The sequence below is a fragment of the Sapajus apella genome, unplaced genomic scaffold, assembly GCF_009761245.1.
Source record: "Sapajus apella isolate SASKATOON/1434 unplaced genomic scaffold, GSC_monkey_1.0 scaffold134, whole genome shotgun sequence".
In the NCBI taxonomy this organism is placed as follows: Eukaryota; Metazoa; Chordata; class Mammalia; order Primates; family Cebidae; genus Sapajus; species Sapajus apella.
This window is the reverse complement of record NW_022437074.1, coordinates 586181-612747: the sequence shown is the minus strand read 5'-3', so window position 1 is coordinate 612747 and position 26567 is coordinate 586181. Positions and strand designations below refer to the sequence as shown.

Below are 26567 nucleotides of genomic sequence, written 5' to 3'. Positions count from 1 at the left end.
TAAACTGTCACGGTGCTTGTGAGAGTGTAGCAGCGAGGTGACCACAGGTGACTCTCGTGGCCATCTTGATATTGGTGGGTTTTAGTTGGCTTCTTTACTGCAAACTGTTTCATCAGCAAGGACTTTATGACCTGTATCCTTTTTTTTTTTTTTTTTTTTTCTTTTTTAAGATGGAGTTTCGCTGTCAGTGCCCAGGCTGAAGTGCAACGGCCCAGTCTCTGCCCACTGTACCCTCCATCTCCAGGCAGGGCTCAAGTGATTCTCCTGCCTCAGCCTCCCAAGTAGCTGGGATTACAGGCACGTGCCACCACACCCAGCTAATTTTCTATTTTTAGTAGAGACAGGGGATTCATCATGTTGGTCAGGCTGGCCTCGAACTCTTAACCTCAGATGATCTGCCTGCCTTGGCCTCCCACAGTGCTGGGATTACAGGTGTGCCCAGCCCATTAGCTGTATCTTGTGCTGACTTTCTGTCTCATCCTGTGACTTAGAATGCCTTAACTGTCTGGGAATGCAGCACAGTAGGTCTCAGCCTCATTTTTCCCAGCTCCTATTCAAGATAGAGTTACTCTATCTGGTTCCAGTGCCTCTGACATTAGCAGTTTTTTTGTTTGTTTGAGACAGAGTCTCGCTCTGTCTCCAGGTGCCAGGCTGGAGTGCAGTGGCGTGATCTTGGCTCACTGCACCCTCTGCCCCCTTGGTTCAAGCAATTCTCCTTCCTCAGCCTCCCAAAGTGCTGGGATTACAGGCGTGAGCCACCATGCCCAGCCAAAGTTTTTATTTTTTTTAATGAATAATGAATCTAGTTAATATTTATTTTAATGTCTCCCATTTTCCTGCTTTCTTGCCACTTTTATTTATTTTGCCATATATTGCTGTCTTTTTTTTTTTTTTAAATCAAGTTTCCTCCTCTGTTTGAAGAGAAATGTGCTTTTATGGAATCAGCAACATTCCCCTTCTTGAGAGTGAGAATTTCTTGTGGGGTGTGGTTTGGATACTGAATCCTATTTAATGAGTAGCTATTAAACTCCTTCTATACACAAGAGTATGGCAATGGGAAGATGCCTGGGATTATGAGATTCTAACCTCAGGGCTTTCCCAAGCTCACAAAATTAACAGCCCTGGACAGGGAGTATGTTTGTATTTACTCTCTCTGTTCCTCCTCAGCACCTGGAAGCACCTAAATGCACCTGGCACTTAAGATGCCTTCGGTATCTGCTGAGAGGCCAAATGAGGGCCAAATAGGAGTGTGTACAAAATATTAGGACCCTTCATTCACAGAAAAGGCTTCTTTAGAAAGAATCTCCTGCTCAGTAACTTAAAGTGAGTGCTCATGGTCTAGTATTATGTTTCAAAGTCATCTGCTGTTGATTCAGGGCTGATTTATACACATTTACTGAAGGCCCGCTGTATACAGGCACGGGAGAGCCTGCCCACCAGGTGCCTAGAGTATAGAAGGGAGATGTGCCAAGTGCTGAGAAAGGATGCACTGTTCTTGGAGTTAAGCTGCACTGCAGGCCGCTGTCAAACCTCTCTGGGATTGCTTTCGTCATCATTGTACGAGAGATGGCCGTTAAATGGTACCTTCGGACTTCTTTCAGACTTGTGATTGATTTTTGTGGCTAGCTCTTCCTCAAAGGTTGAGAACATACTGTTTATCAGAACACATGCATCCTTTAGCTAGATGTGGTGGCACATGCCTATAGTCCCACTTGCTCAGGAGGCCAAGGAGGGAGGATTGCTAGAGACCATCCTGGTTAACAAAAGAGATCTGTCACTTAAAAAAAAAAAGCTCTACATGCGCTCTCCAAGTGGGATCTCCAGACCCCAAAAGAGGTGTTCCAAAAGTATGGGGATAGATAGAAAATAAAAATAGCTCAGAGCAATGTGAGTGAGCCATGTGAGGTATGCAGAATTTATCAGGCCCAGAGGGTCATTAACATGGGACAAAAGTCATGCCCTGCCATGCCCAGGGCCAGTTCTTTAAAGCCATTTTGTTTCTGCCCAGCTGCCTCACCCAATATTTTTTTCCTGGAATTTTTGATACAAAAAAAAAAAAAAACAATGTATAGCCTGTCAGTAGCTTATGTCATTTTAATGTAAATTCTTGATAACTTAGAAACTACCTCTTCCTTTAAAAGTCCACTTGTCACTGCTGCTGTTGGGAGCATATATTCAGGGCAACTTGAGTCAATCTTCCTGGTTACAATTCTCAAACTTGGCATGAATAAATTCTGCCAATCCTGTTTTTACTTACTATGTAGTAAGACTTAATTGTTTTCAAAATAAAGTGTGCATTTTATTGTCTTCCTGAGATAAGTTAATTTTCTTCATAAACTTTAAAATATTGCTTAAAATTTAAGATTCTGTCCACTGGAATCCCTAAAAGTTATGGACTTAAATATTGACTTTTTTTTTTTTTTTTACTTTCTCTTACAGCTGTTTGGGGCAACTTCGTTAATATGAGGTAATGATTTTTAATTACTTTCGTATTGTGGTCGGGTTTTAGACACATTTCAGTTGGTACATATATACCACGGATGTCATAGGTTAATTGAAAAATATTTTAAACACAAAACCAGGTTCTTGCTAATCACATATCTGGGCTATTTCTTTTCTCCTGTGGGTATTCTCAAGGAGTGCAACCGATTTTAACAATTACCTAGTAAAGCCCACAAGTAAAGCAATGGTCAGCCACTCTTCCCTTTTATCCTTGTGTAGATAATAAAGGGTTGACCCTAGCTTATGTACATTGCATTTCTGGGTGGCTTGAGCAAGAACACTGAGGGGCTTTTGCAAAGCCTTTTGAGAAGGGAGCCGTCTTAGGGCAGCCATGGCTGGCCCATGACCCCAGAGGGGCCAGCTAGTGGATGTGGATGCTGAGACCACCTATTTAGTCCACGGTTAGGCCCATATGCATCATATGTACTTCTTCCTAGGGCAGGAGGATCTCTTGTAAAAATAAAACTTTTGTGTTATCTCTTTACCAAATTATAAAAATAGTCTTTAAAAATCAGCGAAAAGAAATAAGCATTTATTGTAAAAACACATTTGGCACTGTTAATAGTTTTCCATTTAAAGAAAAATTTGCTCCACTTTGTTATGTTGTGAGAATTGCTATTGTAATGATTAGGTTGGTATTGGAATGTAATGAGGCTGCACATGTCTACTAGGGTAAAAGGTTACTATGCCCTCAGGAGGCTTTTCATGTGGAGTTGTGTTTTGCAAGGTAGGTAGGATGGTGTTAATCCGAATCCTACCACTAGGGCATGTGTGTGTCTACTGACAAAGGCTGCTGTGTGTGACTAGGTGGGGTGCTCAGATCCCATTTAAAGGAGCTCTGTGGTTTTACTTAAAAGCCTCCATTTTATATTAAATCCCCAGGAAAGCCCAGCAGGTAAACCTGTACTCCTATAGACACACTTCCTGCTTCTAATTTAAAATCCTGTGTTGGATGTAGCGTGGCAGCGAGATTATTTTAGTTTAGTGGAAATAATTCATTCAGTAATACTGAGCATATTCATAGATGGATTTAAGGGGATCCCCTCCCTTGGTTGTCTTCTTTTCCTCTGGTGCATCCCTTCTGGAGGGAATTGCACACGTGACTGATACTTGGGCAGGAGATAGAGGTGGTCTGCAGCCTTCAAGGTTGTGTTAGGGTAGTTGATTCAGAAACAATCTTGAAGCCACAAAGCCTTTCAGTTGATTTCAGTTTATAGTTTTCTACTCAACAGGTCTATCCAGGAAAACGGCGAACTAAAAATTGAAAGCAAGATTGAAGAGGTTAGTCTCTTTTCCATTTTTGTATCTATTTTGCCTGTATACTTGTCAATTTCACATCCTTTGCTCATGCCGTCATCCTTATTATGGCAGCTTGGTGCTATTCTGTGATTTGAAACCATCTCTTGTTATTTAAGAGGACGTGCAATCTGTTACTGTTGGTCCATTTTTGACCAAATAAAACAAGTTCTACCTTAAAGACAAAATGGATTTAGACTTTTACATGACTTTTCAGGTAAGCCTTTTTAGAGAAAGGGAAGTGATTATCTTTGGGAGACAGAAACGAGTACCAACATCCTCTCACGAGCACAGATGCCGAAAAGAAAAATGGCCCCCGATCGGATGCTTGGCCACAAATGTAGAGTGTCCATGTGCACAGATGGGTACGTTGTACTGCCACCCAGCTGAAGACTAGCACCTGTGCTAGTTTATACACCTCCTGTTTAAATACATAAAGATACAGCCAGACTGTTGTAACATGGGCTGTGGGAGAGGAGATGGGAGGTTACTTTGGATAAGCAGCCAATTGTGGGAGTTCTGGGAAGCCCTTGGGTTGCTCCCTTTCTGCCTGAGCCCACAGTGTCTACAGACGTGGATGTGGGTTGCAGCCTGCAGTTTATGTGCTGCAGCTGATAACATAAATATACACAATAATTACAGAAACAAGACGTTACCCTTTTGTGGGCCACACTTTGGGGATTCTTCCTAAAAATAGATGGATAGTGTTCTGTTTTTATGAGCCAGAAACACCTTTTACATTCTTCCTGGTAAGATGGGTGAGCAAAAATGTTAATTGTCTCAAAAACGGAGGCATTTATGGAGTAAGAGTTCAAATGGATAGTTTATCTACTCAATTATAGCATTGTGACTCAAGTGGTATATCTTAATTTCAAACTGAAAGTTTATTTGTAGAAGAAATTAAAACCTGTGTTGCATTACGTCCTGCTTAAACATCAGAATGGGGTGAAAGGGGTTGAGGACTATGTTTTTGCTTTAAAACTGATTTTTGTTATTATTGTTCTAGATTGTTGAACCACTAAGAGAGAAAATCAGAGATTTAGAAAAAAGGTATGTGTACTTTTTGTCGTAAGGTCAATAGTTAAAATAAGTTCGCCTCAAGTGAATAATTAATTCTGAGAATTAATTATCTCTCTCCAAACTGCCACCTAAATAAATGTCTACATACGTATTTCCCCTACTTTGAGTGTAATACCCACATGGAACATTGGGAGAAGAATCAATCTGGATGTGTTAAGATCTTCCTTGTTCAAACTCTGAACATCTGAATTTCTGCAAATTTATTACATAGAAGTTGTGGCCAAGCCTCACACTTTCATTTAACTTCTGCATGTATTGATCAGTTGGATAGAATTCCAAAACAGGAGGACAATCTGGTGGGCCTAAAACATAGTATCATGTACAAACACCGCGAATTAAGGATGTGGAGCCTGTGGTATATCATGTTTAGTCATTAGCTGCTTTTGTCACCAAAGTTCATAAGGAGGTTTCCAGAATTTAGTCCAGATGAAGTAGCTGGGAGGGAAGATTTATGTAATATGATACAAACGGTTATTTGAATCAGATTCCAGAGAGAACCCCTCCTCACCGTTTGGGACTCCTGAGGCAGCTAAGCCTCAGGCTCCGGGACTTTCTGCTTGCATATGCTGTATACAGAAAACATGGTCTAGAGTAGCAGTTGAGTCTTTAGAAATTTTAAAAAGAAAAATGACAGCATTTGTTAAAGTTGATGTGATGTTTTCCCCCTTTCTTGGGAAGTTTGTATGATGTGTGTCAGCATCGAATGAGCCTTTTACCAAGTCCAGAACAAAAATGAAGAAATGAGCAGTTTTTCTTTGATTTTTATAAAATGATCAAAGGGAAATAAGATTGGAAAAGAGTCATTAAACAAAATGTGTCATTCACTTTCTTCTTATCCTCAACTGAGCAGTCAACCAAACTGTTAATTTCAAAACTTATCAGAATAAAAGTTGTCAGTAATTTTTAACAGATTCCTTTGGTAATATAAGGTTGGTATTTGTGCTTTAAATTTTTTTTTGGCATGATTTTGTGTTTCAGTTATACAGCTTTTAATATTTCCTTGGTTGGGAGCCAGGAAATCTGCCTTTGATAAGACAACAGAATTGAGAGATTTTAATTGAAGACTTTTTTTTTTTTTTTTTTAAGAAAAATTGGAACGATAAGAAATAACCTACCACACGTTCTGTATATTGGTCCAAAAAAAAAAAAGAAAAAAAAACTTGTCCACTAGTGATTATTTTCTTTAGACAATAATATTCACTTATGAAAAGAAAAATGTCTTAATTAGATAACTTCCCTAAGGCAATAAATAGCTTACAAACAAGACCTCTCAACATGTGAGAGTTAAGCAATCCGTTTGATGCTTTTGTGATTTTATGTGTGTGTGTGTGTGTGTGTGTGTGCACTTTTTTTTTTTTTTTACCATGCAACAAAACCTTTATTAACATTTTGAACAGCTTCAGCTATTACTGAAACTTGTAATTTCTAAACTTAAGTTGAGGCAAATGGCTATAGTGCAGAGTAATGCCATCACTGGGCACTGGTAATGCAAGACTGAAGAATTAACAGGCACCCCTCAGACACAGGACCAGGTGCAGGGTCGACTCTTTCTGGATGTTGTAGTCAGAAAGAGTGCGGCCATCTTCCAGCTGCTTTCCTGCAAAGATGAGCCTCTGGTGGTCGGCGGGGATGCCTTCCTTATCCTGGATCTTGGCCTTCACATTTTCAGTGGTGTCACTGGGCTCCACCTCCAGGGTGATGGTCTTGCCGGTCAGGGTCTTCATGACGATCTGCATTTTGACCTGTTAGCGGATACGACGATGCTGCGAATCGCCAATCACATCCAGCCACCGAACTCTGACACACATTTACCTGACAAAGCCAGTCTCCCCCTAAACTGTGTGTCTACTTTTAAACTGGACAGAGAAGCACAAATAAGAATTTAATCCTAAGAATTTACTGATAATTTATTCTTGTCAATTTGTGTGTGTGTGTGTGTGTGTGTGTGTGTGTGCGTGCGCGTGCGTGTGTGCTTTTAAACTGGACAGAGAAGCACAAATAATAATTTAATCCTAAGAATTTACTGATAATTTATTTTGTCAACCTGTGAGGCCACCTTGAAAATAGGTGCAGAAGGCAAACATTTGCCTCTTAGGCTGCTTGCAGGTGACTCATTCTGTGATGGTTCCGTCCTTCAGGTTGTTCAGCAAGTCACATGACCCACATTCCTGCATTACTATTTCAGAAGGTCAAGTGCAGGTCTGGCTAAAAAAGCGTGACGGTGGAAATTGATGGAATTCTGTCTAGCTTTACTTTTGCTGACTTAATTGTGTGATAAAGATGATCAACCATCTTGACGCAGACAAGATAAGAATGTAACTGGAAATAGGTTTACTTGACGTGCTTGTCACTTTGAGCAAAGTGGCCCCCAAGAACTAAGGATATTTTTGGAAGTTACAGGTTATATTTATACAGGGAGAGAAAGAAGGCAGTGTCATTCTAGAAGCCTGAGTAGGGATTGTATGTGAGCTTTTTCTCTTTTTTACCACACTCTCATTTCTTAATACTTTGATTATTTGCCATTTGTTTAATTTTAATTCTGTATCTTTAAATGTTCTTTGAATAGATGGCAAATGATGATAATTTAAATTCTAAGTAAAAATACTACTTACCGGCTATCTTACTAAACTGTAAGGTTAGTCTGGAATGGCATAAAATATTAATAATTAGTAAAGGATTAATTTGGGGCTGTAAGAAAAGACTTGTTACCTAGTTCATCCCTCCTCTTGTCTCTGCTTGCTGGTTTCTCTCTCACTCAGGAACGCAGGCCTCATGCCTCTGCCGCATTTTGCTGCTTAACCCCCAGGGCCTAGTGTAGAACAGGCGCTTAATGCAGGAACGCAGGCCTCATGCCTCTGCCGCATTTTGCTGCTTAACCCCCAGGGCCTAGTGTAGAACAGGCGCTTAATGCAAAGTTCCTAAATAAGTGGATGAGCCCATACACTGGGTAGGTGTTTCACCTCCTACAGGTCTTTAAGAAGCTTTGTGGGCTGGGCACGGTGTAATACTTGCACTTTGGGAAGCCTCGGCAAGCAGATCGCTTGACCCCAGGAGTTCGAGCCTAGCCTGGGCAACGTGTTGAAATATCATCCCTAAGAAAAATGCAAGGCTACCGTGAGCTGTGATCGTGCCACTGCATTCCATCTGGGGCGACAAGAGTGTGAGACCTTGTTTCAAAGAAAAAAAAAGGACTTGTGCCCCTGCCCAGCCCTGGGCCAGTCCAGCAGGTGCTTGGGAATACTGGGCAGCTGGCTCAGCATGTGGCCCAGCCAACAGCATCCACATGGTCACCGCACTCTTATCAGTCACTGTGCTCTGTCACCCATGACTGCAAGGCGGAAAACAGGACGACTCATACTGAGGAGGACCCCACAGGAACTCACCCCTTCCTGTTACTTTCAGCTTTGCCTCAGCGGAAGAAGTTAGGACTATGAGATAGTTTTTTAAGAGTTTAATTACTTGAGCGTATACATATGAAAGCTAAAACTTGGCATCTACATACTGAAGAAAAACAAAGCAAGAAACTCAAAGTATTTTTCGTTTTTTAAATTAAGGGTTTCAGCACACTACGTTTGAAGTATTTTTTAGTCCGTCTTGCACCCGTCGCTGCATGTGTCAGGCAGCCATGCCTTTGATTCAGTTCAATTTCTTTGAAGTAGCATTTACTGTAATAAAACAGTTTGCCCTGTTCCTCTCGGTGTAAGTAGCACACCACATTTCATTTTAAGCTTTCATACAGGGACTATTCTAAGCCGACAGCTTGGATTAACATTTGTTTCTGTGGCCCTGGATGCACACACCACAGTCCTGTGCCTCCGCTCCTCACTGAATTGATTTCTCTCCCTGCCTCTCGTTTTCCTGTGTGTAGCTGTACTCCCATTCCCGAGCAGTCCTGACTCTAAAATCATATACATGGCAGAGAAAGAGCACCAAAGGTGAGTGATGGGAAGTGATGCGTCAGAGACGGCACCTGTGTTTTCACGACAGACAGTGCGGAGGAGCCACAGTGCTTGTGAGCAGTCATAGGAAGGAAAGAGGGTCTCAGCTGTGCCACGGCACTGGGTGTGCCACTCGGGGATTGAGGCTGAAGACCAGGATATTGTGAGTTCAGGGAAATGGGGAAAATTGGAACGGTGTCAGAGGTGCACACAGATAACTCAGATTTACAATGCAGTCTCCCAGCTGAATTGGTGAGAAGAAACAGAATGACAAGAAGTGTTACTTGGCAAACAAGACATCTGTCCTGTTCCTACCAGTCTAACAGCATCGCTCCTGACTGAAGGCAGAACTTGCTCCTGCTCTGCAGCTGCTTGGATACCATTCCCAAGGCACTTCCTATGGGCGGCAAGTGCTAAAAACAGTCTGTGAGCTCACAGGGGGAATGCCAGGGTTCCCACCCATGCCCTCAGACTCTCCCATCTGATTTTGTAGACTGCAAGGGGAACTTGACCTTTTGAGACTCTGGAAGTTCTTAATAGGGGAATTCGTCTGCATTGTAATAGAAAACCCTTTCATATCAATTTAAGCACTCTTCCAGGCCTTCTGGAGATGAGAAACCCCTATTTCAGAGGCTTCTGTCTAATGACCTGTCATATTCTGTTCAGTTGAGCAACCATTAAGGAAGTGCATTTGGTATCCTAGTGCTATGTCGGTGCTGGGACAGGATGGGGATGGAGACAGTGCCACCTGGCCCAACACCTCTCCAATTAGTATAACGACCATAAAGCTGATGTTTCAGATTTTATTTAAAGCACTTTTGTTCTTAACTGAATCAACTTAAAAATGAATATTTCAGTTCTGTGTTTATCACCTCTCACTGGACGTTTTATATTCTGATCACACTGCCCGACTCCTGGGACATCAGTGTGGACTGGGAATGCATGGCACCTTAGAGCGGCAAGAGGGCATCAAAAGATAAGTGAGACTTAAACAGGGTCAGAACTGACCCACAGAGACAGATGGTGCTGATGCCCAATTGTTTTAACAGGGACACAGGTCAGAAAGAGGTTGCTGTGATTGTGGAAATTCCGGGAACAGGAGACAAAGTTTCATTAATATCTTTTCTCTTCTGGGGTGGTGCTCCTGCCTGGGCCTGTGACTTCACGAAACTGCTGTCTTCCATCTGGGCCCCATACAGCATCTGGAGAATGCCATAGTTATAGCCTGATGGGTTCTTCTCACTCACTTCCCTGAGACAACCAAGGCACTGAGAACAGGAAGTGTTAACAGCCAAGAAAGAGTTAAATCTCAGGGCCAGCCTTGTGTGAGAATGGGAGAGGTTTCTCAAATCTTCCTCCCTGAGAACTCAAGGATTTTTAAGGGTAGTTTGGTGGGTGGGGGCTGGGGAGCTGAAACAATTGGCTGGGTGTGAAATCACAGGGGTGTCTAAGCTGTCTTCTCACAGTTATTGGAAGCAGAGTCTGAGGACCAGGTGACCAGGTGACATCTCTTTGTCTGTCTGCCAGATGCTAAATCTGAAAGCTATCTGAAAAGACCCTTTCTTTAGGATTCACGATAGTGATGTCACCTATAGAAGCTGTTGGAGAAGTTATAAGTCTTGCAACCTCTGTTTGCGTGACTCTGGGGCAGTAAGGAACATATAGAAAAGCAAGCTCAGCTAAGCAATGCAGGTCCTAGTTGAACTATGCTTATTCTTTAGCAAAGTTCAGACCCTAGCATAACTCTAACCTCGGCTTAGAAGTGTGGCTTCAATCTCGAAACAAGGAGGAGGGTCAGTTTTCCTTGCTTCAACGTTTAACTATAAATTCCTCACCTAGTTATCTTGGCCTCTCCTCTAAAATAAGCAAAAACAATAAAAACAAAACTTTAGACTGTGAGGTTAGAAGCAAGATGGAGCCAGTCATATTAGGTTTCTCTCATTACTTACAATTCTGCAAAGGCAGTTTCATGGCCATCTTCCTCATGGTGTGGTTTTACCTGGACTGCTAGAGGTAGTGCCTGCCCTGCTTTAGCAGCTGCTGGAGGTCTGTAGCTTCTTAAGCTTTCGCTTCTCAGAGACAGAATCTCGAGTCATATCCTTAGCTTGATTCTAAACAAAGAGCAGGCTGTGCGCGGTGGCTTGCGCCTGTAATCCTAGCACTTTGGGAAGCTGAGGCAGGCGGATCACGAGGTCAGGAGGTCGAGACCATCCTGGCCAACATAGTAAAACCCCATCTCTATTAAAAAAATAACAAAACAAAACAAAAAAAAATAGCTGGGTGTGGTGGCACACACCTGTAGTCCCAGCTACTCGAGAGGCTGAGGCAGGAGAATTGCTTGAACCCAGGAGGCAGAGATTGCTGTGAGCCAAGATCACGCCACTGCACCACAGCTGGGCGACAGTGTGAGACTGTCTTAAAAAAAAAAAAAAGAAAGAAAAAAAAAGGAGCAGGTTAGATAGCACTTGACCTCAAATTAACCTGTAACTCCTTGGTTTCTCCAGCACTCATTCAAGAGTAGAGAGAAGGAACAAACAATAACAGTCCCAAAACCTAGCATATGCTTTGACAGTAAACGGAGAAAATATTCAAATGAAATATTTGACTTTATCCTTTTGAATTTCTTTGTCTTATACAGCTTTACCCAGAAATACCCACCAGTGAAGTTTTTATCAGAAAAGGATCGGAAAAGAATTTTGGTAAGTTTGTACACCTGATTAGTATTTGTAATGTTAAGAAACTTTCTTTTTTCATTGAGAGAGAATTCACATATTCAGTGACTTATAGTATGTCCACAGAGTTAGCACCACATCCTGATTCCACAATATTTTCATCACCCCAAAAAGAAGCCCTGCACCCATTAGCAGTCACTTCCCATTCCCAGCCCCCTCCCACCAGCTCTGGGAAACCACTAAAACTATTTTCTATCTCTTTGAATCTGCCTTTTTTGAACATTTCATATGAATGAAATGATGCGATATTTGGTCTGTCTTCAAGTCTCAGCTGTAGCATGAATCAGTACTTTTCATTCCTTTCCATGGCTGAACAATAGTCCATTGTATGGATGTGCCACATACTGTTTACCTGTTTCTCAACTGATGGGATGTTTGGCGTAGTTGTTTCTACCTTGAAGCTGTCATGAATAATGTTGCTATAAATGCATGTGTGTAAGTTCTTGTGTGGACATAGGATTTTCAGTTCTTTTAGGTATACGTAGGGGTGGGATTATTGGATTGTGTGGAAACCCTGTGTTTAACTTTTTGAGGAAGTATGAAACTCTAGAGCAATGGTTTTTAACCTTTTAGACAAATACCCAGGGGGCTTCCTTGGCTCATAGTGCTCTTGTTAAACATCAGTATAAACTTACCAATGAAAGAAACCCTTTTAACTGTTAGGTAACAAATTATGTCCAAAAAGATTGCTCGTTGTGTTTCTTTTTAAGTAACAGCTTTATTGAGATGAATTTACATACCATACAATTCACTCTTAAAATTTATAATTCAGTAGTTTTTAATGTATTCACGGAGTTGTGCAGCCGTTACCACATCCAATTTTAGAACCCCCCAAAGAAGGCCTGTGCCCATTAGCAGTCACTCTCTATTTTCCCTAAGGCCTTCCATACCCCAATCCCTAGACAACCATCAATCTGTTTCCTGTCCATGTAGATTTGCCAGTTCTGGATATTTTTATAGATGGGATAATGCAATATTTGTCCTTTTGTGACTAGCTTTTCTCACTTAGCATGTTTCTAGGTTTCATTCATGTTGTATCTTGTATCAGCATTTCATATATTTTTATTACCAAATAATCTGTTATATGAATGTACCACATTTTACTTATTCAGTGGGCCCTCCATATCTGTGGATTCCACTAACCACAAATTGAAAATGTAGTTAGGCCCACAATAGTTAGGTCTGTACTGAACATGTGCGGAGTTTTGTCTTGCTATTTTTCCCTAAACAACACACTATAACATTTTTACATAGCATTTACATTGTATTAGGTATTATAAGTTATCTAGAGATCATTTAAAGTGTAGAGGAGGATGTGTGTAGGTTATATGCGAATACTACACTATTTTATATGAGGAAATACATCCTTGCATTTAGGTATGGGGAGTGGGGTGTGGTCCTGGAAGCAATTCTTGTGGATACTGAGGGACAACTGTACGTTTGTTATATGTGTCATAGGGTGACGCTGTTTAACCTTTTGAGGAACTGCTGTTTGCCAGAGCAGCTGCACCATTGTGCATTCCACCAGCAGTGTATGAGGGTTGCAGTTTCTCCACATCCTCAGCACCACTTCTTACTGTCTTTTTTATTGTAGCCTTTCTACTAGGTGTGAAGTGATATCTTTGTGGTTTGGAGTTGCATTTCTCTGGTAGCTCATGGTGTGGAGCATGTTTTTGTGTGCTTATTGGTCATTTCTATTACTTAACCTGGTCTTTAATTGGGTTATTTTGCTTTTAATTATTGAGTTCTTTATATATTCTTGATTCAAGTTTCTTATCAGTTATATTATTTGCAAATATTTTTTCTCATTCTGTGGATTGTCTTTTTACTTTCTTCATGGTGTTCTTTGAAGCACAAAGGTTTTAGATACTGATGAAGTCTGTTTTATTCTCTTCTGCTGCTTGTACTTGGGTGTCTAGGTGGGTCATTAAGTAAATGCCTTGTACTTAACTAATTTTGTATTTGGTACCTTTCCCTTCTTTTTCCCTGTGGAATCTAGCTACTATTCTTATTTCCTGTGGAATCCAGTTACTACTTTCAGTCTGAAGAACATCCTTTAGTATTTCTTGTGCAGTAGGTCTGCTAGCAATGAACTATCTCATTTTTTGTTTAGCTAGGGATGTCTTATTTTTGAAAGTTATTTTTGGTTGTATATAAGATTCTTTGGTTGAATATAAGTCAGTTGTATATTGACTGCCAGTTTATTTTTACACTTTAAATATGTTGATAGAGTTTGGATATTTGTTCCAGTCTCCTAATCCCATGCTGAAATTTGATCTCCAGTGTTGGAGGTGGGGCCTAGTGGGAATCATTTGGGTAACGGGGACAGATCCTCATGAATGGCTTGGTGCACATCCCACTGTAATGAGTTCACATGAGATCTGATTATTAAAAAAGAGTATGGGACCCTCTTCTCCTCCCTCTCTTGCCATGTGACATACATGCTCCCCCTTAGCCTTCTACTATGATTGAAAGCTCTCTGAAGCCCTCACTGGAAGCAGGTGCTGGAGCCATGCTTCATGTACAGCCTGCAGGACCATGTGCCAAATAAACCTCTTTGTTTTATAAATCACCCTGCTTCAGGCATTCCTTTATGGCAGCGCAAAATGAACTAATACATACGCCATCCACTGCTTTCTCCATTATTTGTTGCAGTGAGCCAGCTGTTAATCATATTGGGGTTCCCTTATATGTGACAAGTCATTTTTCTTTTTCTGCTGTATGAATTTCCTAGGACTGGTGTAACAGTTACCACCATCTGAGTGGTTTAAAACAACAGAAATTTAATCCCTCACAGTTCTAGAAGCTACAAGTCTGAAATCAGGGTGTCACCAAGGCCATACCCATCCCCCTCTGAAGGCTGAGGGGAATTTTTTTTCTGTGCTTTCTTCCAGCTTCTTGTATTGCCTTCATGTTCTTTGGCTTGTAGAGACATCACTCTGGTCTCTGCCTCCAGCAGCACATGGGTCCTTGCATGACTCTATATTGGATTAAATTTCCACCCTCAGCCAGTATAACCTTATCTTAACTAAATACATCTACAAAGGCTCTATTTTCAAATAAGGTCACATTCTGAAGCTCTGGGACAGACAAATTTTTAGGACAATATTCAACCTAGCGTAGCTGCTTTCAAAATTTTATCTTGTCTTTGGTTTGTGGCATTTCTAGAATGATGTATCTGTGTGCATCTATTTTTGTTTGTGCTCATCCTACTTGTGGTTCATTGAACATCTTGAATATGTATATTAATGTTCATCACTTCTGGGGAGTTTTCAGTCATTATTTCTTTGAATATAGTTTGTATTCCTTTCTTTTTTCTTGCACACCCAGTGCAGCCTGCGTGTTGATGCACTTATTGGTGTCCTGTATTTGTCTGAGACTGTTTAGTTTCCTGTATTTTCTTTGATCTTTGGGTTCCATAACCCTTTTCAATCTAAGTTTGCTGATTCTTTAGCCTAGTTCCAATCGACTGTTGAATCCTTCTGTTTAATTTTTAATTTTCAATTATGATATTTTTCAACCCCATAATTTCAATTTGTTTCTATTTTGTAATCTCTCATTATTATCTCTGTACTTCTTTAGGCATGGTTTCCTTTGGTTCTTTGAACACTTGCCATTAGTTTTAATGGCAAAAACCGCAATGACTTTTGCCGGAACCCACTATTTTCAGTGGTTTCTTTGGTGTCTTTACTATATCCAACATCTGGGCCTTCACATAGACAGTTTTTGTTGCTTGTTTTTTGTTTGTTTGTTTGTTGTTTTTTGTTTATGGGTCACACATTTCTGTTTCTTTGCATGTCTTGTAATTTATTGTAGAAAACAGGGCATTTTAGGTAGTATATTGTAGCACTTCTGGATATTGTGCCCTCATCCCAACCCCCACCTTCCCCAACTTGTTTTTCTTTTATTTGCTTATTTATTTATTTAGTGACTTGTCTGGTCTGTTTTAGTAAAGTGTTTCCTATTCCCTCCCCTGCCACTCCAGCGTGAAGCTTTAACTGTTGTTTCTCGGAGGGATGTAGCCTTGGCCACGCCCCCTCGGATCATGGTGCTTCTAACAGGCTTGTGTTGACAGTCTCCTTCCCCGATTTCCCTGTTAAGCCTGTGCAGTATCTCACCCAGCTGTTAAGCTGCAGTGGTTGCTCACTAGTTGCTTTATTTTTTATCATTGTTGTGGGTTTTAAATTGCTCTTCAGCCTGACCCAGTTAAACTCTGTCCCCTTGGCAGAGGCAGATTTTGAGACCAGTCTTTGAGGTTTGTTCTGATGCCAGAAGGTTTCTTAAGTGTCCTCTCCCTGGTTCTCTCTGTTAGACAAGATGGCCTCAGATTTAGCTTTTTATTCTCATAGATCTACTGCCTTCTGTTTATTGCTTACCGTCTACTTCTCCATTGTTCTTGAGAGCACCCTTATGCTTGAACTTCCCCACTTTCTCTTTTAAATAAAGTCAGCTCTTTTAGGAAGAGCTTTTGAGTGCGCTATTTTCACCACCTCTGTTTCCCAGGAAAACCTCTGAGCCACTGCCCTGGAGCTGGGGTGGGAGCAACACCTCTGTTTTATAATCAGGGTGCTGTAGCTCCTGGTTTTTTTCCCTTGTCTCTCTTGGCATGGAACTTTCTCCCTTCTAAGCAAAATGGGGCAACAGTGACTGGAATCCTGTTATTCTCAGCCTTCCCTGTCTGGGAAGTACTGCCAAGTGGCCCTTCTGGTGAGAGACCATATCTTTTGACTGGGGTTCTCATTTTCTTGACCATACGCAGCACATTCCCCACTCTAAACTGTGGGGAATGGACTCAAGTGTTGCAGAATCTTGCTGTTTTTACTCAATTTTATGTTTTATTTTATTTTTTTGAGAAAGAGTCTTGCTTTGTCACCCAGGCTGGAGTTCAGTGGCATGATCTTGGGTCACTGCAATCTCCATCTCCTAGGTTCAAGTGATTCTCCTGCTTCAACCTCCCAAGTAGCTGGGATTAGAAGCGTGTGCCACCACGCCCAGCTAATTTTTGTATTTTTAGTAGAGATGGGGTTTCACCATGTTGGCCAGGCTGGTCTCAAACTCCTGACCTCAGGTTATCTACCCTCCTTGGCAGTGAATTTTACATTTTCTTGAATACATGCTACTTCATTTGCTGTACATGCTTAGTGCAATTTCCAGAGACTTTTAATGGTAATTTAAAAAAACAATTTGGACCATTTCTGGTTGTTTCTTTGGGGAACAGGTCTGTGGAACACTTTACACTGCAATTCAAGAAGCAATGTTTTACATATGACCTTGATGTTGAAATGACTAGTACACAGGTTGCTTTGTTCTTTTACCCATCACCTAGGCTGTAGGACTGTGAATCCGTAAAACGTTACTGTCAGCCCTGAATTGATATTAGACTGTTGCCCCATATAATCTCTCTGTTCTTCTAGAAGTTATAGAAGCCTCTTGCCTTTTTGAGATGGCTTACATAACTCTCGCTGTGAGCAGACTCTGAAGTCTATTAATTCTTCTATGTCCCTCTTTTGAGGTTATTTCTATTGCATCAAAAAGATATTTGCATGTGAGTATGAATTTGGAAATATATTAGTGTCACAAGTAGCATAGAAAAGTTAATTTTTCTAATCTTTTGTTGCTGTGTTGTCAGATTGATCACAAATCTTATAGTCTGCTTTTCTAGGTTTGTTTTGTGCTGCTGTAAAAATTTACCACTGGCTTACGGTTTGGAGGCTGGCAGGTCCAATATCAAGGGGACTTCTTGTTGTATCATCCCATGGCAGAAGGGCAGAGAGAGGATGAGAGAGACAAAGGGAACCAACTCATCCTTTTACACATAACCCACTGCCACAATAATGAGAAATTCATTCATGAGGGTGGGGACCTCATAGCCTAATAACTTCTCACCTCCCAATGCTATTGGGAATTAAATTTCCAGCACATGCTTTTTTGGGGGACACATTCAAACCCATAGAGCACTCTGGCTATGGTCTCTCGAATTTATGTCCTTCTCACATGCAAAATATATTAACTTCATCTCAATAACCCAGCATTTTAACTTGTTCCAGCACCAGCGCGAAAGTCCAAAGTCCCATCTAAACATCATTTGGGTAAATTCAAGGCATGATTCATCCTAAGGCAAATTTCCCTCCAGCTTTGAGCCTGTGAAATCAAAACAAGTTACCTACTTGTAAAATACAATGGTGGAACAGGCATAGGATAAACATTCGCATTCCAAAAGAGAGAAATAGGAAAGAACAGGGTAACTGGTCCCAAGTAAGCCCAAAACTCAACAGGGCAAACAAGATCTGATTGTAATGCTCCCGATAATCTTGACTCCGTGGCCCGAGTCCTGGATACACTGGGGTGGGGGTTGGACCTCCAAGGGCTTGAGGAACCCCAACCTTGTGGCTTTGCTGGGCTCAGTCCACCTGGCAGCTCTCACAAGTTGGAGTTCTGTGCTTGTAGCTTCCCCATGCTGGTGTTACATGCTGGTAACTTTACAGCTCTGGGGTCTTGATGACAGCTATATCACTGTAATGAGTCTGCCTACCTCCTGCCACCTCCCACCCGCTCCTGGGCTACTTGTGACATCCTTTGAAAACTAGGTGGAAGAAGCCATGTTCTCATGGCTCTTGCATTCTGCACACTTGCAGACTTAGAGTACCATGTGCACGTCACCAAGGTGTCTTCACCAAGCCTATGTCTTCTGGAGTGGTAGCTGGAGCCACAGCTGTGGTGGCTGAGGAGTGCTAAGGGAAGCAGAGACTTGTAGCAGCACAAGGCGATGAATACTGACCTCGAGCACCTCTTTGGAAACCTCAAGGTTCCTGCTTGCCTGGAGGATTTCTGAAGTGCCTTCAGGGTAATTTTCCCATAACAGAATTTGACTTCCTTCTATCCATGCTAATCTGTGTATCAAAGGGTCAGTTGTCTGCACTCTTGTGCACTTTTTCATTCTTTACATGGCAAGGCTGGGGATTAAAAAAATTTTTTTGTTCTATTTCCCTTTTAGTTATACAGTCTGCCTTTAAATCATTCTTCTCTTATTTTACTCTATGTAGTTAAAAGAAGCCATACTATTCTTTTAATATTTTGCTTAGAAATTTCTTCCACCCGATATCTTAGCTCATGGCTTGTAAATTTTGCCTTTATAAAGCCAGGGGACACAGACACATTTCAGCCAAATTTCTTTGCCACTTTGTAATAATGATAGCCTTTACCCTAGTTTCCAGTGATGTGTTCCTCATTTCCATCTGAGACCTCATCAGAATGGCCTTTACTGTCCATATTTCCACAGTTTTTCTGATGACAATCATATTACAAGTAATCTCTAAGAAGTTCAAGACTTCCCCTACAGCTCTTCTCTGAGCCCTCACCACCGTCTCTTTAACACTCCATTCACAGAAGTCTAGGCTTTTTCCAGCCCTGCTCGTTACCTAGTTCCAAAGCTTTTTCCACATTTTCAGGTATTTGTATAAGCAACAACCCATTTCTCTGGTGCCCTTTTTCTGTCCTAGTCCTTTTTGTGCCGCTATGACAGAGTATCTAAGACTGGGTAATTTATAACAGAAATTTATTGGCTCATGGTTCTGGAGGCTGGGAGTCCAAGATCAAGGGATTGTGGTCTGGTGAGAGTCTTCCTGCTATGTCTATGTCATCACACAGTAGATGGGCAAAGAGAGGACAAGAGAGAGACCAAGGGGACTGAACTCGTGCTTCTGTGTGGAACATACTCCCACAATAGCAAACTCACTCCTCTGATAATGGCATTAATCCATTTACTTCACCTTATGACCTAATCACCCCTTTTAACACTGTTGCATTGGGGATTGTTACCAAAACATGCTTTTGGTCAACACATTAAAAGCACAGCAGCACTGATCCATGAATGCTGCAAAATCTTGCCATGATTTTTATTATGTGCACATGGAATGATCTTCCTGTCAGTGCTGAGGATTATGGAATTTATTTTGCTTTACACATCACCACAGCAAGCAGACTCAGTTTTTTTCCCCTCATCTATCATCTCATAGGTTAAACATTTCAGAGGCATTTGGCATATGAGGTCTGACATATTGTTGCTATAACTTTTAAAGCCTTTTCAGTAATTGGTAAGCCTTAGGACAGCTTCATCAGAAAGAGGAGGCTTGCTTTGAAATACATCGTTTTTGCTAATTTGCCAGGCATCATGAGTTTGAATGCTGACCTTGAACTAGACCACTTCAGCTGCCTATTGGTACCCACAAAAGTGAGCAAGAAAGCACACTGAGATAAACCCCTACTCTGGAAAGCCATGCAAAGCTGTGTAAGTTCTAATCCATCTCAGTGTAAGAGGCCTTACTTCTTTTCTCCTACTCTCTTTTGAATATTAGCTCTTTGTTATTCAAAGAGTATCCTTGGGTTTGGCGATTAATGTTCCTGATGAAGCTTTGTAAGTGCTAAGCTTTCACCAGATTTGTTTCTACTTGAAACACTTGCCTTATGAGCTCACATTGATTAGGATAAAAACATTGTATAATCATCCAGCTATGTTATATAAATCTTAAGTATTTTAAGTAGAAGGAAATTACTACAGAAAAACAATTCCAATGCATTCTAGTCAAGCCAAGGTGCTTCTAACAATTTTACATTAGTACTAAGACTAGTGTGATGTTGGAGGTGATTGTGTATAATTTAGTATGCTGCACCTCTGTTATCTCAGAACTGTCCGCCAGGTATTTTGGGCACAGAGATTATGTTAGAATGCCACTGAACAGTTTGTTTTCAGGAATATTTGCACATAAATAGTTACATTAAAAGGGGTTAATTCCACACCCCCTTCCCCCACCCAAGATGGAGTCTCGCTGTGTTGCCAGGCTGGAGTGCAGTGGCATGATCTCAGCTCACTGCAACCTCTGCCTCCCGGGTTAAGGCGATTCTCCTGTCTCAGCCTCCTGAGTAGCTGGGACTACCAGCACGTGCCACCATGTTCAGCTAATTTTTACATTTTTAGTAGAGACAGGGTTTCATCATGTTGAACAGGATGGTCTCAATCTCTTGACCTCGTGATTTATCAGCCTCAGCTTCCGAAAGTGCTGGGATTACAGGTGTGAGCCACCGCGCCCAGCCCAAAGGGGCTAAATTTCTTTTTAAAAGTTGCAGTTTTTATAAAATGTAAAAATCATGGAAAACTTAGGAAAATGCAATAACATGAAGAGAAAATGAAATCTCATCCTGTGAGTTAAGCTCTAGTGGTGAGTCAACTTTGAATTTCAATTATTTTTCTGGAAAATCCTTTTTCATAGTCATTGTTCAGGTATAGTGGTAGAATGTGGGAGCTCTTAAGATGAAACACCAACTAGACAACTTAACAAGTGGTAGAGAGCGTATAATTAGAAAGACTGTAGCTTTAGTCTGTCCCAGCTAGTGATCTCTGAGGATTTTAGTCAAAGGCATAACTTCTCTGGGAGTCTGTTTCTTATCCCTAAGGCAAAGGGGATTTGGAAAATGGTGCTGTTGGTAAAGCTAAATGAAAGCTATCAAGCATGAGGTTGCCTGCTCTCACCCATCCTGTTTTAACCATTTTATTTGCATTTCCTCAGAGTATATGTAAATATTTAGGTGATGGTTGAGGGATGGTTATTCTTGAGGTTGGCTTTGTTAACCGTAAAACAAAACTGTAAAATATTTTAGAGGTTTATTATGAGCCAGTATGACTGCAGCCCTGGGAAACACAAAACCAAGAAGCCTTGAGTAAGTGTGCCTGACGCAGTCGGGTTACAGTTTAGTTTTATGCATTTTAGGGAGGCAGAAGTTACAAGGAGGCATTAATCAATATATGGGGCTTTTACATTTATTTGGCTCAAAAAGGCTGTTTTGAAATGGGGCTGACAGGTATAGGTGGGTTCAGAGATTGTTTATTTTATTTTATTATTTTATTTATTTTGAGACAGGTTCTCTCTCTGTCACCCAGGCACAATGGCATAATTGTGGCTCACTGCAGCCTCGACTTCCCTGGGTCAGAGATTTTTTTTTACTTTGTAATTAGTTAAAGGAGTTAATCTTTGCCTAAAACTTTGGAGTCAGCAGAAAGAAATGTTTAAGTTATGACAAGGAAGTCGGTTCACCAGTATACTGGGTCAGAGCAACCCAGAGGGATGTGACTTTCCTCCTGTCTGGCACAACGCTAGGTCCTGCTTATGATCTCTGTTCTAGCATTAACATTGGTCAGTTATGTCTGAACTCCAGAAGAGAAAGTGTAGTGAGGTGTGTCCAATCTCCCTTCCCATCATGGCGGGGAACTCAACTCTCAGGTTTCTCTGGGGTCTCATTTGGCCAAGAGGGGGTCTACTCAGTTAGGGGGACTTAGGATATTTATATATTTATGAGATAGAGTCTCATTCTGTTGCCCAGACCTGAGTGCAGTGGTGCTGTCTCAACTCACTATAACCTCTACCTCCTGGGTTCAAGTGATTCTTGTGCTTCAGCCACCCTGGTAGCTGGGATTACAGGCGTGTGCCACCACACTTGGCTAATTTTTGTATTTTTAGTAGAGACAGAGTTTCACCATGTCACCTAGGCTAATCTCAAATGCGTGGCCTCAAATGATCCACTACCTTGGCTTCCCAAAGTGCTGGAATTATAGGCTTGAGCCATTGCACCCAGCCCAGATTTCATTTTTCGTTATAGCCTCCCCTTCTCCTCTGCTATCCCTGATCTTTTTCATCCAGGTGGCTTCTTTTTTTTGAGATGGAGCCTTACTCTGTCACCCAGGCTGGAGTGCAGTGGTGTGATCTCAGCTCACTGCAACCTCCACCTCCTGGGTTCAAGTGACTCTCCTGCCTCAGCCTCCCAAGTAGCTGGGATTACAGGAGTGTGCCATCCTGTCCAGCTAATTTTTTGTATTTTTAGTAGAGACAGGATTTCACCATGTCAGCCAGACTGGTCTCGAACTCCTGATCTCAAGTGATCCACCTGTCTTGGACCCCCACAAAGTGCTGGGATTACAGGTGTGAACTACCTTTCCAGACAAATCCAGGTGGCTTTACTCTCACCCGTGATGAATATTTCATCACGTGTGAGATTTTATTTATTTTAAATAGGAGTTTCATGGTGAATTACATATTTTAAAACCGTAGACCTGGGAGTTCATGTACTTTTTATTTTAGGTAGAAAGGATTGCTGTTTTCCCATTAATTCTTTCGGTTTGAAACAGAAGGGCGAAATGAACAAGAATTTTGGTGAAGAGAAGGCAGAGTGGAGAACAAGATAGAGCAGGTTAGAGAATTGAGTTGCACATGGCAAGTCTGTTTTCTGAGCCTATTCTTTTCACTCCCACTGCCCATAACCTTCCCCCAGATGAAATTCCCTTTTATCTTCCTCTAGTTAACACCATTTCATTTGAATAAAATACTTGTGTTCAACTTAAAAGTATTTTTCAAGCGTAGTTGACTTTTCACCTTTGCAGTGATCTAGGTTTTTTTGTTACTGAGTTCCTGTCAAGACCCATCACAGCTGCCTCACCACACTCTGTGGGTAGGAGTGGACACCACGAAGTGTTCACATCAGCACTCAGAAATTAACCATACGATGGACTTACGCGTTTAGGGCTTTAGTCTACAAACAGCATGTATTCCTTATTAATTCCTTCTCGTAAACAATTTAAAAGATACTCATTTTTCATGAGGTTTTTTAATCTAACTTAAATATTAAGGTTTTTTTTTTTTTTTTGGTAGTTCACCAAATCTCTGCACTTTGCTAACCGTTTTTTCTATAAAGTAATTTTTAAAGTTCTCGGCAGTAATATTAAAGCCATGTAAGCTATGTCTAGCATCCCATTTGTTATAAAACAAGAACCTTTGACTAATGGGAAATTCTCTGTCAATGAAAACATTTTGAAATTTGTAACTGCGATTTTTCTGTTTCTTCCCAGAGTGGTAGTTTGAAATTTAAGGCTGCTTAGGAGTTTACAGATAGTGTGGCCTCTTTGTTCTGCAGTAAGAGTCAAGATGCTACTTTAAAACCTTTGCTGTCTTCCTTCCCCACCTTGCTCCTGAGTTTTAAGTGGTGGCTGCACCAGAGATGTCTCTCCGTGGAGCTGGTCCTTATTGCGTTCTCATGTGCTTTTTCTGGGAATGTTCTGCACATGCTGTCCGGATGCAGATAACCGGAGGTGCAGGGTTCGTGGGCTCCCATCTAACTGACAAACTCATGATGGATGGCCACGAGGTGACGGTGGTGGACAATTTCTTCACGGGCAGGAAGAGAAATGTAGAGCACTGGATTGGACATGAGAACTTCGAGCTGATTAACCACGACGTGGTGGAGCCCCTCTACATCGAGGGTGAGTGAAAACAGCACCTTTTTATCATTCAGAGCTCTGCAGGTGGCCTCACCAGAGCCATGGGATCCCCAAGGGTAAGCTGTCTGACTCAGCATGTTGAATGCTATGTTGGGTTTTATTTTTGAAATGTCTCACAGTGTATGAAGTGCTGTCCTAGTCTTTGTGATAAGGAGTGGTTATAACAGTGTGAATAGCTGTCTTCTCTCCTACATGGCACCCTTGGTCCTGAGCCTCGTGGACCTATCAAAGTGCCTTCCCGTAGTACACATCTGCTATGGTCTGACTGTTTGTGTCCCCGCAAATTCGTATGTTGGCATCCCAAGCACCACGGTGATGGTATTAGGAGGTGGGGACCTTTGGAGGTGATTAGTTCAGAGCCTTCACAAATGGGAGTAGTGTTCTTATAAAAGAGGCCTCCGGGAGCCCCCTTGCCCTTTCCACTGTGTGAGAACATGGCGAGAAGATGCATATATGAACCAGGAAGCAGATTCTCACCAGCACCCAGTCTGCCAACACCTTGATCTTGCTCATTTGATAGAAAACCAGTGGTTCAATGTACATTTCTTTGGTTACTAAATATGGTTAGACTTTTACATGTTAATTCATCAAAGAAACATGAATGGTTTTATTAATCCATTTTGAAAATATTCTTTTAGTATGCATTCTTTGTAATAGGAATGTTAACTGTTGGGCTTGTATTTAGCATTTTTCCCACAATGTAGTTTTTACCTTTTTGTTTGATTGAAATTGTGTAACATAGTATCATCTGTTCATATCCCTTTTGCTATTTCTTCTGTTCTCTTTATGCTGTAACCATTCCAAGATTAGATAAATATTTAATTGCATATTTAGAAAACAGCCATGGTGTTCTTTTGTTGGTTTGTTTTTTGCCTCATTTTTAAACATTCAATTATGTAATATATTTGGGATTCATTTTGGGGTGAAGCTGTAGTTTTTGTACGGTAATTTTATAAAGTGTAACAAGCTATGTAGATTATAGATCAGTGGGCTCACTCTCCTCTTGGACTTCCTCCTGGGATCTCTGTGTGGTTAACTGAAGTCATGCATGTGACAGGGTGGGATTCTCACAGTGCCCTGCCAAGATGCCCCTTCCCAATGTTCAACCAAAGATGCTAAGTGCTGCTGTGACGGGAGTTTGCTGATGGAATCATGGTTATGAACCAGCTGGCTTTAAAATGCAGATGATCCCGGATTATCTGGGTGGGCCCCAATATAGTCACTTGAGCTGTCAAAGGCAGCAACAGAGAATGGAAGAGTCGGGTAGAGAGATTGGATAGAAGAGATATCATGGGGAGACCAGACAGAAGGGAAGCCGGAGAATGTGTGAGCTACCTGACCTACCCTCGCTGGCTTTGAAGGAGCCATGAACCAGAGAGTGTTGGCAGCCTCTGGAAGCTAAGAACGGCTCCCTGCTGAGAGCCTATAAGGCGACCTCAGTCCTACAGCCTCAGGGAACTGAATTTTGCCATTATCCTCTGAAGACAGCAACACAGCCCTGCTGGCACCTTGATTTCTTCTTGGGGAGAGGCAGAGCTGAGAACCAGCTAAAACCAGCTGAGCCACTGTGCCTGGTCCTGTAGACCTGTCAGGTTGTGAATGGTTATTTTTTGAGCCTGTAAATTTGATTAGGCAGCAATAGAAAACTACCATGTGGGCTTAACACAGTACTGGGCCCTCATTTCACTAAGTGCTCTCCAAATGCTACCTTTTAATATTATTACTCTCTTATCTTTTTTTGCACATGGCAAGAAACATTTATTTTATGACACTATTGTTTATGAATTTCAGTGCTACTGAGAAGCCAGAACTTAGTAAAAATGGTGTTTTAATAAGTAAATTATCTTCTTTAACTGCGAGGTTTGATACCAAAGCTGCAGTAGGCCATTTCCACCAATTCTGTGACTGTGTGTAGAACATGCACACATACATACAAATAACATGCACACCCACACACTGAATGAAGTCATACAATAAATGACTGTTGCTTGGTCCTTTGCTCGGAGTATTGCGTTCCCTCAGTTGACATTTATGTTGGGAGAGCATGAGATGCTTCTCTGCCTCCACAGTTTGAAGCCTGTTTTTTACTTTCTCCTTCAGTGGGTCCTCAACCGTAGCATCAGGTCTTCTGTGTGCTTGATAATTTCCCCTTGCTCCCCCTCCATCTCTTCACTCTTCCTGCCCCCCCCCCCACAATGCCCACTTCATCCAACAATGCCAGAAGGTACCTTCCTTTTAAGCTCATATGGAACATTCTTCAAGATTGATCACATTCTGAGCTATAAAATACATCTCAACCAACTTGAAAGAATAGAATCCTATAAAGTGTCCTCTCAGACCAGGGTGGACTTACACTAGAAATTAGTAACAGAAAGATATCTGGAAAATTACAAAAATATTTAGTGACAAAGCAACAGACTTCTACGTACCATATGGGACAAAGGAGAAATCTCAAGAGAAATTAAAAATACTTTGAACTAAATGAAAGAATTATGTTTCTTGTTTATATATTTGATAAAGAATAAGATGGAAGAGAATCTGAAATATTTTTCTCTTTTCAAAAGAATCTTTTTTCCTATTGAAGAAAATAATACATACATGTTAAAGAAAATGTAGAAAACTATTTTGCAAAGCAAATAGAAAATTATTTTTAATTTTTCTATAAACTGTTGAGGAAGTTGGGTGGGCACGGTGGCT

General features: G+C 41.3%; 2 protein-coding genes across 4 annotated transcripts in view; one reads left to right on the top strand and one right to left on the bottom strand.

Annotated features, from left to right (window-relative positions):
* Positions 1-26567, top strand: part of UXS1 (UDP-glucuronate decarboxylase 1) — a 91899-nt gene that overhangs the window by 23379 nt on the left and 41953 nt on the right. For 2 of the 3 annotated variants that reach the window (XM_032262999.1, XM_032262997.1), the window contains exons 2-6: positions 2440-2467; positions 3720-3783; positions 4805-4848; positions 11455-11515; positions 23672-23852. In XM_032262999.1, the coding sequence (XP_032118890.1) occupies positions 2440-2467; positions 3720-3783; positions 4805-4848; positions 11455-11515; positions 23672-23852 (378 nt within the window). The remainder of the gene's footprint in view (positions 1-2439; positions 2468-3719; positions 3784-4804; positions 4849-11454; positions 11516-23671; positions 23853-26567) is intronic. The other variant, XM_032262998.1, reaches the window with a different exon arrangement.
* On the bottom strand, positions 6225-6710 carry LOC116539830 (ubiquitin-like). Its single transcript, XM_032263000.1, has one exon. The coding sequence runs from the start codon at positions 6612-6614 to the stop codon at positions 6381-6383; it is 234 nt and encodes a 77-aa protein (XP_032118891.1). The 5' UTR covers positions 6615-6710; the 3' UTR covers positions 6225-6380.

Excerpts from the sequence above, each read along its gene's own strand:
- LOC116539830 (XM_032263000.1), bottom strand. The coding sequence starts at position 6,614 with ATGCAGATCGTCATGAAGACCCTGACCGGCAAGACCATCACCCTGGAG.